General features: G+C 34.9%; 1 protein-coding gene across 3 annotated transcripts in view; it reads right to left on the reverse strand.

Moving 5' to 3' along the window:
• Positions 1-984: 984 nt before the first annotated feature.
• IARS1_1 (Isoleucine--tRNA ligase, cytoplasmic) overlaps positions 985-13,455 on the reverse strand; it is a gene marked incomplete at its 3' end in the record, with an annotated part of 39,586 nt that continues 27,115 nt past the window's right edge. Inside the window, exons 20-23 of one of the 3 annotated variants that reach the window (XM_051218001.1) lie at positions 10,675-12,365; positions 8,882-9,660; positions 5,587-5,814; positions 985-3,149 (exon numbers count right to left, since the gene is read on the reverse strand). In XM_051218001.1, the coding sequence (XP_051064432.1) occupies positions 11,841-12,365 (525 nt within the window). The remainder of the gene's footprint in view (positions 3,150-5,586; positions 5,815-8,881; positions 9,661-10,674; positions 12,366-13,455) is intronic. The other 2 variants (XM_051218002.1, XM_012938418.3) reach the window with 2 other exon arrangements.

Consider the following 13,455-nt stretch of genomic DNA (forward strand, 5'->3'; position numbering starts at 1 on the left):
CGTACCAGGGACAAAATATACACACTTTCTAACTGTATTATTAAAATTCTTCTAATTAATTTATTATCTGAGTTTAACTCCCACGTTCATATTAGAAAAACTTGATACATAATGTAACCAAAGGTAAGTAGGAAGAATGTATATGTAAAAGTAAATCCAACGTTTCGCCTGGCAATCTGGTCCAAGCTTTTCCTTGGAAAAAGTCTTTAATGTCTCACATTAACTCGGCGCTCAAATATTGTGAAACTATTCGTTCTTATTTATTATTGTTCAATCGCATCAAACTAAGGTAAGTAGATTTATTAAGTTTAGATATATACTACTCATCAATTGTTTAAGGTATATTTTATCAAAATAACCCATAGTGTCATTGAATAAGAAAAAGAGAATTCAACGATTTTCTTCCTTACTCCTTGTTTAGTACGTAACCTCATTTGTTATTTATCATCCAATCCATTTTGGTGATGCAATTTTTTCTATCATCCTATAGGCATACATTTTCCATAAACCTATATATACGAATATACAGCTTAAGTAAATGATTTCGCCGAAAAGAAAATCTTCTTCGCTGAATTCTATTTTTCGTATATTTTATCGTTTCCATGCTATACTCACGCCGCTTTATCAATGACTAGGAACTAACGTTCAATTATTTATTGGTTTTCAGTCACAGTATTGATTCTTTATTGAAAAATGTCGGGAAGGGGGACGAATGTATTCTTGACGAGTTTCAGAATAATCAAACAATTTCTCAGTACTCATAGTTTTTTGGTTATAATTTGTGTAGGGAACAATAACTATTACATAATCATTGTTGAACTGATGAATTCAAAATGATATACAAACGGTCAATCATATTTATCCTAAACGAAGAATCTATATGAAATTTCCCCTTTAAGTCATCATCAACGTTGACCCAGACAAAAATATGTTTATCCAACGACGAGATCAAATTAAAAAGATAAATTTTATATAAGATAATTATGTAGACAGTGAATTCATTAGTAATAACTCTAAATGCATAGGCCACGGTTGAACTCTACTATTCACTTATCATTAAAATTCCGGAAATTTCCTCTCAATGCTAGTCAGCACATTATAGCTTTCATTATAGGCTTGTGGATATCGTTCGTCTGCATAGATGCACCATACTGAGTTACATACGAGGATGAAACAGCCATCTAGTGCTTCAATGTTTGCACTTGTTTAACTTAGATCAGTTCATGATTTCAATAAAATGAGTGATGTCCAACACTTAGATAATTTATCACACCATCGACATTTTGGAATGTCATAAAATACCGTGAAATCTAAATACCATTCATTAATTAGACTAAATAAAAAAATCTTTCACCAAAATAGAAATGGTTGATGAATTTTCCAAGTTTGATCAAAAAATTTCACGAAAGATCATACTAAACCTCAATGCAAATTCAATCCATTTTTGGATGCATTACAAAGGAGTAAATATGTTTATAAATGTTGTAACGGGTGGACTGCAGGTTATGATAAGCAGCGTATATTTATCGATCGATTACAATCACACGGAAAACACGTATGAACGACCTAGAGTCCCGATTGGTGCCGCTTCCCTGTCTAGCCCAGCCAGTTGAGTCCAGAACGCAAGTCACAGCCTCTGAGATATGAATTGTTATATTTCAGACATACTCTGTTTATATACCAACCAAACAGACCACATCGTACCATAAAAATAGAAAACAACATCTGTACAATATTTAACGAATGAAATAAATAACGGCCAATAGGGAATGCCCATTTAACGTCCAAGGACATCATTAGGCTTAACATGATAATGATTGGCACATTATTCCTCAGCATCCATAACAATAAACGACTTCATATAAATCTTGTAAGCTTGTGTATAGGTGTTAACAGAATAACGATTTAAAAATCATCTGAATTTTAAAAAGCAAAAAGACTGGAAGTGTGTTTATTGTTCAGTGTTTTACTAAGAACACAGCTTACAAAGTATATTATTTTGGACGTATGAGATTATGAAGCGAGACTTAACTCGTAATTTAAAAGATGGGAGGTAATTTTGACTTCAAGACTACCATCCGAACATCTTCATCCATGTATTATTATGACTAAGCTGACGCCAAATAACCACTCTATGCCTTCTAACAAAAGGAACATTCCAATTGCCAATAACTTCATGGATTGATATTATGCACAAAGTTGACCACTTCTTTCAATTAACCCTCATATCGGATAGTAATGTATTTCGGGGTAAGTGATGAATAGGTATGTGTAATATATGCGCTAACTGGTAGCCGCCAAAAAGAGGTCAATTCATTGATTTATTTAAACACATAAACATTGGTACAAGGAGGCACTAAGTAGGTATGGGCCACACAAACCATTCGATTTGTGTGAGGGCTGTAATACTGTCCGGGCACTCAAATCGAAGTGAGTTGTGTCCTTAGGGGGCCACTCCCCGAACATCTGACCTAAAAATGTAATCCACAAGCCAGTGGAGCAACTTTAGGAGACACAATCTCATGGTAGTCGATGACCAACAATAGGTTCATATGTCACTTATTTCCTCAGGATCTTGAAGCCGATGTGCACCATTGATTTGGAATTAGAGTTTTCCAAATCCCCTTGGTGAGTCCTCCGTACCCACAACAGGGTCAAAGCGCCGGACATTCGTTTTTCGTTCTCTTAGTTTCGTAAACAACACCCACGCCGCGAGAAGGCAGTGAGTAAGACTTCCCTAACAGTGGCTGTATACGCATGGCCATGTGAGAGCATTTCGAAATGGAGAGCGGGCTTTGCACTCTCGGCCATATCAGAGCAATCGGGGGCAATACGAGGTATATTTATGTTTTGTAGTTACATTATATCGCAAATTCTGTAATGATCAAAATAAAACAGATCTACTTTTTGAACGAAACTCTGTTTTTATATCCGAAGCACTTCATTTTTATTAAAGAAATATATAAATAAATAATTATTCATAACACAATGTCTTATTAAACAGAAGCATACAAAGTGATTCCGTCCAAATTAATCAATTGATTAGCTGGAACATGTACAAATGGTTTTAAATCATTTATATTATCAGTATTTAATGCAGTGTACAATTGTAAATTGATATTGGTCGACCAACCAAAAGCACATTTCACCTATAAATATAAACAAAATAGAAATGAATAAATGAAAACAAATCATAACATATAGATTACTCAATTGTTATATAGATAAATGTTATGATGGCCAGTATTGGAAATCTGATACACGATGTGTTACACATGGCCAACAACTACCTCCAACTGATCACTTGATCAAGAATACCAGAAAAGATATTGGGGCTACCGAACAGAATGAGAAAAAAAAACTCACATCTATAAGAATTCAATCGATTTTTTTAGTCAAAGATATGCACTTTTCCTTCAAGTCATTTTTGATTGCCATCGATTGACCTCATTTGGCTATTTTTTTTAAAAAAAGCATACCATTAGTTAAATATGTAAAGAAGATTGTACTCTTCTGTTGTAAGAAGAAAATTGATGTATCCGGGTGCAGACAGACAAGTACGACTGTTACCTTACATAATCTAGATTGTAACATACACACATTATTGTTTGCTTAGTATTTTGTCACAATCTAATTTTGATTCTAGTCATATCTAGTTGAACATCTAGAATGTGAATGTGCTACACAGTTGATCAATACCAAAATGATATTTTAAAAAAATGTGGGTGTACAATATCTAAACAGTTCACATTATTCTTTTTACTTATAACACATCTACACACTAATTAACTTTACATTAGAAGATTATTATCATGAAGGTTACTCTGATATCACATGAATTTTACTATTTACGAAGAATGAAGAATATCAAGATCACTGATTACTTCTAGTTTGAAAGATGTCTTATAACATCAGAAAAGTATATTGAGTTATACAATGCTTAAGAGTTACACTTAAGAAGTTGTAATGAATCAAATGAAATGTAATAATTACATATTCCTGAATTATTTTATAAACTGACTACTTCTTCTATAAGTAGTTCATAGGATTAAGAAATATTAAAGTTTTTGATTGAGATCATGAACCGATTAATGTTAGAGCATCACAATTGAAAACCTGGAAGCACTGGACGGCCGTTTCGTCCTATTGTGGGACTCCTCAGCAGTGCGCATCCACGACCCCGCGAGCGGGATTCGAACCCAGGGCCTTCGGTCTCGCGCGCGAACGCTTAACCAACTGGACCTATACTAGTAATTAACATGTGCTCACTAGTGACTAGCTTCGTGAGGGAATTCTCGGAGTTCTAGTGAGAAGCCGTGACCAGTGGAGCTAATCCTTGTCGGGTAGAGACAGTTATCTACCTCAGTACAATGGAAGTTGGTCGCGCAATTTCGTGGATTGGTTGATGTTAGAAACTATCACCATTGGATGCCGGCTCAGTGGTCCAGTTGGTTAAGCGTTCGCGCGCGAGACCGAAGGCCCTGGGTTCGAATCCCGCTCGCGGGGTCGTGGATGCGCACTGCTGAGGAGTCCCACAATAGGACGAAACGGCCGTCTAGTGCTTCCAGGTTTTCAATTGTGATGCTCTAACATCAATCGGTTCATAATCTCAATCAAAAACTTAATAATCTCCACAACCCCTATACTAGAAATATTAAAGTGACAACAAATTCATTTACAAGAATTCGAATTACAATTGAAATGTTAAGGCTAATGATACGATCTGATTTCTCAAATCGAAGTAGGTGTTCGAAAGTCAAATGTTTTAATCACTAACGCATCACTACATATAATAAGTGATAAATATCCGTATTGCTTATTTAAGATGATAAAATATACATACAAAATTCAGGGACTATGATCAAGATAAAACTGTCCCACTTGATTAACATTTACATAATGTTCTTATCATTAATGAGAAGTGATGTGAACAGCGAAACAAGAAGCCGTGACAAACTATGAATGCTATTTTTCGGGACGTTATTCCAGTTCATTCAAAGCTTGTAAAACACTGACTGTTCCGAAGCCATTGTAATTTAAACATAATATTTTGCACCCTATTTTCTACTCTCATTCCCAGCTTTAGACATAATTATATTTTTCCTGATTATTGTACGTTGTGGTCGGGTTAGTCACCTATTTATTCATGTACCTTTTTACACTAATCTGAATTCAGAGATTTCACAGGAAATCAGTATATCGGAATAAAGCGAATAGTGTTCCAGTTGTCTTGTCTTCTCTCATTCTCGTGCTTGTCAGCCAATCAGGTGATAGAATAGTTTTCTTCTCTCTACCCCGCCTCGAACTCACGCGCACTAGCCTCAGGGTTAAACCGGTCAGCCTATTGCGTCAAGGTCTTAATCTGGATTACTTAAGTACCCTCAACACCAAAAGTGGGTAGACAGACCAAAGGACACATAACAAGAAGTATCTTAGAGACAACAATGTTCAAAATATCCAGATCTCATTATCGTTAGATTATGTAAATTTATTATTGAAAAGTAGACTGATACAACATGCCTAATGAACACATCAAATCTCTTTTATTTAAAATACAAACATTAAACTTAATGATGATTGAATTACCTTTCGTAGTAAATCGTCTACACTATGGACAAACCATTGATTATTTGAATCACATAATTGTACTTTAATAGTTTGTGCATGATTAGTATAATTTATAACGTTAACAAATACTGGTCGCTTTTTTATTTCAACTGAATTCATATTAATATTAATTTTAATATGATGATCAGAAGAATCATGTATTGGCTGTCTTGAAAATATAATCAGGTCAATATTATCCGGTGGAATCTAAATGAATCAAAATATACATATATATGTGTGTGAAAAGATATAAAAACAAGAAGTAGAAATGATGAATATGAGAGAGCATAGAATAAGTTAGTTATTATATAATCAAGTGAATAGTAAGCGTCATTGTACATCAACTTCCTTGAGTAGCCCCTAATGCCCTGGTATGGCCGAGAGTGAGGTGGGCCCTCCCTCCCTCTCGAAATGCTCTCACATGACCATGCGTATACAGCCACTGTTAGAAGTCCTACTCACTACCTTCTCGTGGCAAGGGTGTTGTTTACGAAAATGAGAGGACGAAAGGCGAATGTACGGTGCTTTAACCGGATCCCAAACCAATGGTGCACATAGGCTCCAGTATCCTGCGGGAACAAATGGCTACCATGGGACTGCATCTCCTCACGATGCTCCACTGCCTTGTGGGTTAGACCCTTAGGTCAAAGGCTCGAGGTGTGGCCCCCTAAGATAACCACCTGCTACGGTCTGGGCACCCGGGCAGTATCACAGCCCACACACACAAATATGGTGTGGCGCATATATATTTGGTGCCCTCTTGTACCGATATTTATGTGTTCAAATAAATAAATAAAGAGAAAGCATTTGACAGCATGGATAAGAGAATCTCGTGGAAGCTTCTTCGATGCAATGGTGTGCCTGAGATCTTCAACACTATACAGTATTCATATGACGGACGTGCATATAGGCCAGAGCATAGATCCATTCCAACTGAAAATCAGTATCATACAAGGCTGCTTAATTACGCCTTTATCTTTCTTATGGTGGTTAACTGGAGGAATATGAAGACCTTCTCATCTCAGGAAAAGTATGGGATATAGTGAACAGTTTGGATACACTTAGATGATTTAGATTTCGGAAATGACCTGACCCAACTATATAACATACAACAATATATACAGGTAAACACACCCAGTGTAAAAGCAGCCTCTGTAGCAGTAGGCTGCAACGTTCAAGAGAAAAGACAAAATCACGAAATAAAACACAATGAGCAACAATTAAGTCACATTTGATGGAGAAGCTCTGGAAAAGGTGGAAACTTTGATGGACACTGGCACTATAATTGATAATCAAGGAGGATTTTATGCAAATATGGAGGCACAGATTGGCAAAGTAAGGGCAGAATTCTTAGAACTGAAGAACATATGGAACTCAAAGTAACCGTCAGCAAGCATCAAAGTCAGAATCTTCAATAAGAACGTCAATACAGTTCTACCATACGGAGCTCAAACTTCGAGAACTACTACAGCCATAATCGAAAAGGTACATGTATTTATAAACAATTGTCTACGCAAAATACTCAATGTCAGCCGACCGGACACCATCAGCAACAACCTACTGTGGGAGAGAACAAACTAACATTTAGTTTAAGAGGGATAGGACACACTTTGCAGAAACCATCAAACTGCATCAAAAGGCGAATCGTAAGTTGCAATCCTGAAGGCAAAAGGAAAACTAACAGACCAAAAAAACACATTGCTCCGGAAATTGGAAGCAGACATCGAAAGAATGAACAGAAATTGTGGAAAATGGAAAGGAGAGCACAAGATTTGGTTGGAGAATCCTGATCAGTGGCCTTTGCTCCACGAGAAGTAACCGGCATGTGTAAGTTATGATGTATTAATAATAATAATAATGCACAGATACTCCATTACAGAAATTGAGACATCCCTTCTAAAAGATAATTTGGCAAAGGAAATATTTCAGTCACTAACATTTTCTCCTTCATTATCACTCCTGAATGATGTGAAATATGTCTTATTATTTTAAATACACTACGTGTATAGATGAGGTATATGTACAATGTCTTTTGACGACATTTCACGGAAATATCATCAGTAAAAGAGGTCATTTTCATGTTGATTAAACAGTATTAACTGATCTAAGGATTATAAAATCAGTCATATATAATCACCATAGAACCTGGGGCATAATAGGTGAATTGATTCAATGCGACACATTATATTAACATATCAAGATCTAGAAACAACAATAGTAGGAAGACAATTAACAGTCTACTGTTAAATGCTATTTTTAAATTACACAATCGAACGTGGAAATAATTAAAAAAAGAGAAAATGATCACTTCTACACAATAACTAAATGAGGACAGGGGATAGTGAACGTAAGATCAATGGAAAAAACGTAATTGTTAAAATTATAGTTAACAAATAATAGAAAGTGATAAAACATAGACATCTACATTGTTAGTTATTTCAATGATATGACAGTAATTCCTTTGTCTGGAAGTTACGTAAGCATAGTGTCTTAAATAGGGGAGTACTTGACTTTCAATTAGTATGTTCCAAGTTGAATAAGTGCCTAGCATTTACTTCACGGTGGAAAATCGGCTACTATTAGGTAACCAATCGTCCTTCACATCAAAACTAATGCATTGAAGAATGAAAAACTCATATATATAAACCATAAATGAGGTTGTATCGACGAAATCTTCGATAATCAACATGTTATAGAAGACAGATATGGTGATAGATATTCAACTTTTGTATTTTGTACTAATCAACTTTAGTGACGTTCATAGAACTGAATTTATTGTTTAGATGGTAGGAACCAGACTACATCTCCTGTAGCTGGACGGCATGAATATCATAACTTTTACACGATAGGTGTGACTCATAATGATGTAAACAAATTGATGTATTTAGAAGTTGGACGGTGGTTAACAGAAGGAATCCATGACATATCTTTCGTCTTATTTGGCATTCGTTATATGGATGTTCACATCGATAACTAAACCCAATAAATTTCATTTCGAACGGCCATCACGTTATATAATGTGATACGAAATTCAGAGAACCATTGGCTTATGCAATGCAGTGAATTTTAGTTCATCTGTAATGATTACTTGTTGTTTCTACGGTTAGCCACCATACTCGCAAATTAATGACAAACTCAAGGCAAGATGAACAAGATCCATATATACAAAAAAACAGCCCCATGCAATCAATACAAATGAAATCGATGCATGAGTTTGCTTTCTGAATTATGTATATAATAATTTATATCAACAAATATTCATTATTATGCTTACTGAAACTGTATCACGTATCACTTCAGTAGTTAATTCCCAACCATCAGGTAGAATAGATTTAGCACATTGCATAATATCTATAAGACTAATATTATTCATTGTTGATTGTTTCATAACAGTGAAAGGTTGTTTAATAGTTGATTGAATAAAATTTAAATAATTTCCATGTGGTCCAGCAATATTGTAATAAGAGTCTAAATCAGTAATTGCTAAAATAACAATTGGATTTTCCGGAATTAATTCAGCCTGGAAAAGTTGGAAAAATCAAAAAGGAAAATAAGGGTACTTCACAAAAACACTGAAATAATTCAATTCTTTAATGAAGTATTGAACGCAAAAAGACTGTTAGTGATATTGGATCTCCAGAAATAACTTGATGAACATCTTATTGCTTAAAATTTTATTTCCGAAATTCGAATTTGTCACTTTCACGCCAAAAGCACCTACTTTTACTTTAGTTTGTATTTCCCACTTAGAAGAACGTGAAATGTCATTGATTCGTCCCCTCTTTTGGTATGCAATTTTTTGACGTTGCCCAAAGGCATTATTGTATTGTATATATATACGCATGAGTTATGTGCTTGTTTGTTCGTGCTTCCGGGCTGCTTGTTGAATATATATTCTCCCGGTTGAATCTGGTTTTCTCCCTATACTTATAGCAGGGCTGGAGTGCAGCTTGTTCTGTTGTTGTCTTGTAGACTTTCGTTCCGTTCGTTGATTTTAGGTAATATCGTGATCTCTTCAAACACAGCAGAAACAATCCTAATCCCTTGTTTATACTGAAATAAATAGGCGATGAAGTTGACATTTTTGATTTATTATTTAAATGTCAAATGGCTTTATCATTAAAATCAATCACCACGTCATTATGAACTATTGTCAATAGGGAAACTATAGGAGATCAAAAAAAATATTGGACACGAGGTGATTTAATCTAGAGTTTTGTGAGAAATTCACATCAGTGCACACTTACGATTTTCTATAGATACATATTGGATCAAAATAATGACATGATAGGTTGAGTTTACAATAAAGCATTATCAGTAAGCAATATCCCTATATACTGCTGTGATAGGGAGTTACTCTGCAGATCACGACTTCTCAGAAGGTTATATTTATTTATTATTTAAACACATAAACATTGGAACAAAAAGGTACTACACAAATCATTCGATTTGTGTAAGGGCTGGAATACAGCTCGGGCACTAAAACCAGTTATAAAGAGAAATGAAAATGAGACATTTGTAGAACAACTAGTAAAGTTCTGGAGATATTACCGAGGTTTACATAAATTTGTTCAGGATGCAAAATGTACTGGTTTTAAGACGAGATACTTGTATTTTTGGAGAATAATAGATTGATTACTGACTTATACGACTGGCATTGGAATGTAAATCGAAAATGTACTTTGAACACAACCACAGTAATAATTATTTATAATGACATGACATTAGTAGTAGTCCATAAGATCGGGTGTGATAGACTGGTTAACATATTGAAACTCTTATGAATCATACAAGATAAAGCGTCACTTAAAGTCTAACTAGTAAGAAAGGGCAATGATTACGCCTGATAGTCAGGTATTAATATTATTCAGCGATGTGTGCAATATATCCCCTAATCGTTTCTTTGTTAAATGAGTTAATTATGTCTATTTTGTGTTCAATATTTTGTATATAAGTATGTTTGTTATTTTGTTAGAAGGAAAGATGTTGTAACGGGTGGATTAGCAGGCTAGATGCGCAGCGTTTTATCGATCGATTACAGTGACACGGAAAACACGAATGAACGACCTAGAGTCCCGATTGGCCTTGCTTCGCTGTTTAGCCTAGCCAGTTGAGTCCAGAACGCAAGTCACAGCCTCTGAGATATGAATTGTTATATTTCAGACATACTCTGTTTATATACCAACCAAACAGACCACATCGTACCATAAAAATAGAAAACAACATCTGTACAATATTTAACGTGTGAAATAAATAACGGCCAATAGGAAATGTCCATTTAACGTCCAAGGACATCATTAGACTTAACATAATAATGATTGGTATATTCTTCAGCATCCCTAACAAAAACCTAACCTACTGGTTAGTGGTATGGTCCCCTTCTGATATCAGTTCAATTAAGGCCTACGTGAATATTTTGGTCTCATGAGTAGTCTTATCCAAACACACTTCGTGTCTTTACATATTATATACTAATCTGTATTCTTCTATTTTAATCAATTGCTTGATTAACTGACAAAAGAAGATGAACGGGAGAATGAAGTGAAATTTCATGCTTCAAACTAAATGATTTCTGGGATAGTATGTAATCAGTATTATATTTCTTCAGTGCTGATTAAATTCAAACGATCAAGTTGCAAAGTAACTTCTAGTTAAAGTGGCACAAATATCTCAGATCTTGGAACATAGAGATATCGACTTGAAGTGACACTCTCCACCAATCACAGAGAAACTGGTATAGTTCATAGATTTGTAATTCACATTAAACAATATAACGGTCAGTGTTACCATTGGGCTACTCTAGCAGAGACTGGTCTCTTATTACATATTAACGCTGTGATATGATTAGAAAACAGGACACGGAAACACAAAACACACAATAAAAGTATTTACCATTCTCCGACAAAATACGTGTAACCCAGGCACAAAACTTGAGAAGACATACAGAAACCAGGATGTTTAATCCAACTCTGACCGATACAGATGTGGTTTTAAATGAATAGGTGTATATATAGAAAAGTGTTTAAGTGCTCTGTTTGAAAATCAATAGTGTAAGTTTTAGAGAGCTGAAACTAATATTACCAAGGAAATTTAAAGATTCAAAATGACAGTTTAAAAAAATCAAATTTCTGGTATGATTCTTGACGAATTTTCAAGAAATATTATACCCCACAACATTAAAAGTGAGACATTCACGCTTTCCTTTCATTCAACAGAAAAAAATGACTTAGATGCTACGACTGAATCAAGCTCGACGCTCGTATCTGTTTCGGCAGCTGACTAGAAAGAAAAAAATGTAAAGTCGAATATATAGTACCATCATACTTGGTTACAATAGAGTATAGCACAATTAATTCAGTAAGACAATTTATGAGATAATAAGAAAACAGCAAGAAAGACAGATAACTACCATCAAATACATTGAACGACAATGAACCCACACTACTCACCTTTTTACGTGTTCGTTGTATACGATTAACAAGTTCTCTAGCTAAACGTTCATTTTCCAGTTCAACATCTGCAGTTATATCCAATATTACCAATAGACCTTTAGCATCTGAAGCTGTTTCATATTTGGATGAGTTTACTTGACTATTTCCGTCCAATGTGGGGGATGATGATTTTTCAGATTTACGTTTTAATCCAGATGTAGATGATTGAGTATCACTACACCCACTGCTACTACTAATACCAGTCGAATATACTACTGATAAGTCATCACCGGATAATTTATGCCCACAAACAACTATGTGACCAGTCTATGATGTAACGAAAAAAAGAAAGAAGAGAATAGAAAACTGTCATCATCGATAATAATAACAAATTAGGAGTAAAATCTATTTGATGGAAGTAGGAATATACGATGTACTGATCATGTGAAAATTATGAACATTTTAAAACAGTGATCTTCATTACGAAATGAACGTGGCGTCAGTGCATGAAGTTATTGATTGCCGGAATGAGCAATGTTGGTAGGTGCAAACTAACTGGATAAAGCCACCGTGATAACAGAAATCATTGGTTGGAAACTAGTGAATGGTGCGAAAAGCAATATAAGGAAGCAATAACGAAGAATGAAAGTTGTTTTTGAGAACAATGTTTCACTTAATTCGAATTCTGCAAAACACTAACGTTTAGTTTTGTACCTCTTTTATTCTATAAATCACAGGCCTTCGTTTGAAGTGTGATTCACTCCAATACTCCTTTTTGGCTGGGGATAAACTGAACGTTTTTAAGTCATCTAAGTGTGTCGTAGTCAGCAATTATGGTTGTGTTTTCGCTTATTTGCACATATTTTGTAGTAATTTCTATTATAGAATTGATTGGAGGTATGCCTTTTACTGTGTTGTGATATTTCTTTCATCATGACTGACTACACTACACTTGATATATCCATAGCATGATGGAATGGTATTTTCGTTGTAGGGAACTTTACATTTTTCATGTAAGCCAGCAAAAACGACAGATAACGAAACATGCCCTTCATAATGAATTACGATAAGGTGAATAATAATTCCCGCTTAATTTTGGTTTGTTGCCAGGTGAAAGGTCAAAATTACGAATGAGAGTAGAGTTTATCCTCACTCAGATATAAATCGAGTAGTGTTTTAGCAAGTTAGTCTTCTCTCTCTTCAGTGTATCAGGTGATAAATATAGTTTTCGTCTCTGTGTCCCGAAGGCTGTTTAATCACTAATCGGATTTATGCATTGTTAGCCTCATAGTTGGACTGAATAGCCTATCGCATCAAGCCTTTAAACTAGCTTGAAACGAATTATCTCTTGTGAACTATTGGGCAAATGGTTCATGGACTTAAGAGTGAAGTAAATTAGAACCGATCAAAATTTAGC

This window comes from Schistosoma haematobium, chromosome 7, assembly GCF_000699445.3.
Source record: "Schistosoma haematobium chromosome 7, whole genome shotgun sequence".
In the NCBI taxonomy this organism is placed as follows: Eukaryota; Metazoa; Platyhelminthes; class Trematoda; order Strigeidida; family Schistosomatidae; genus Schistosoma; species Schistosoma haematobium.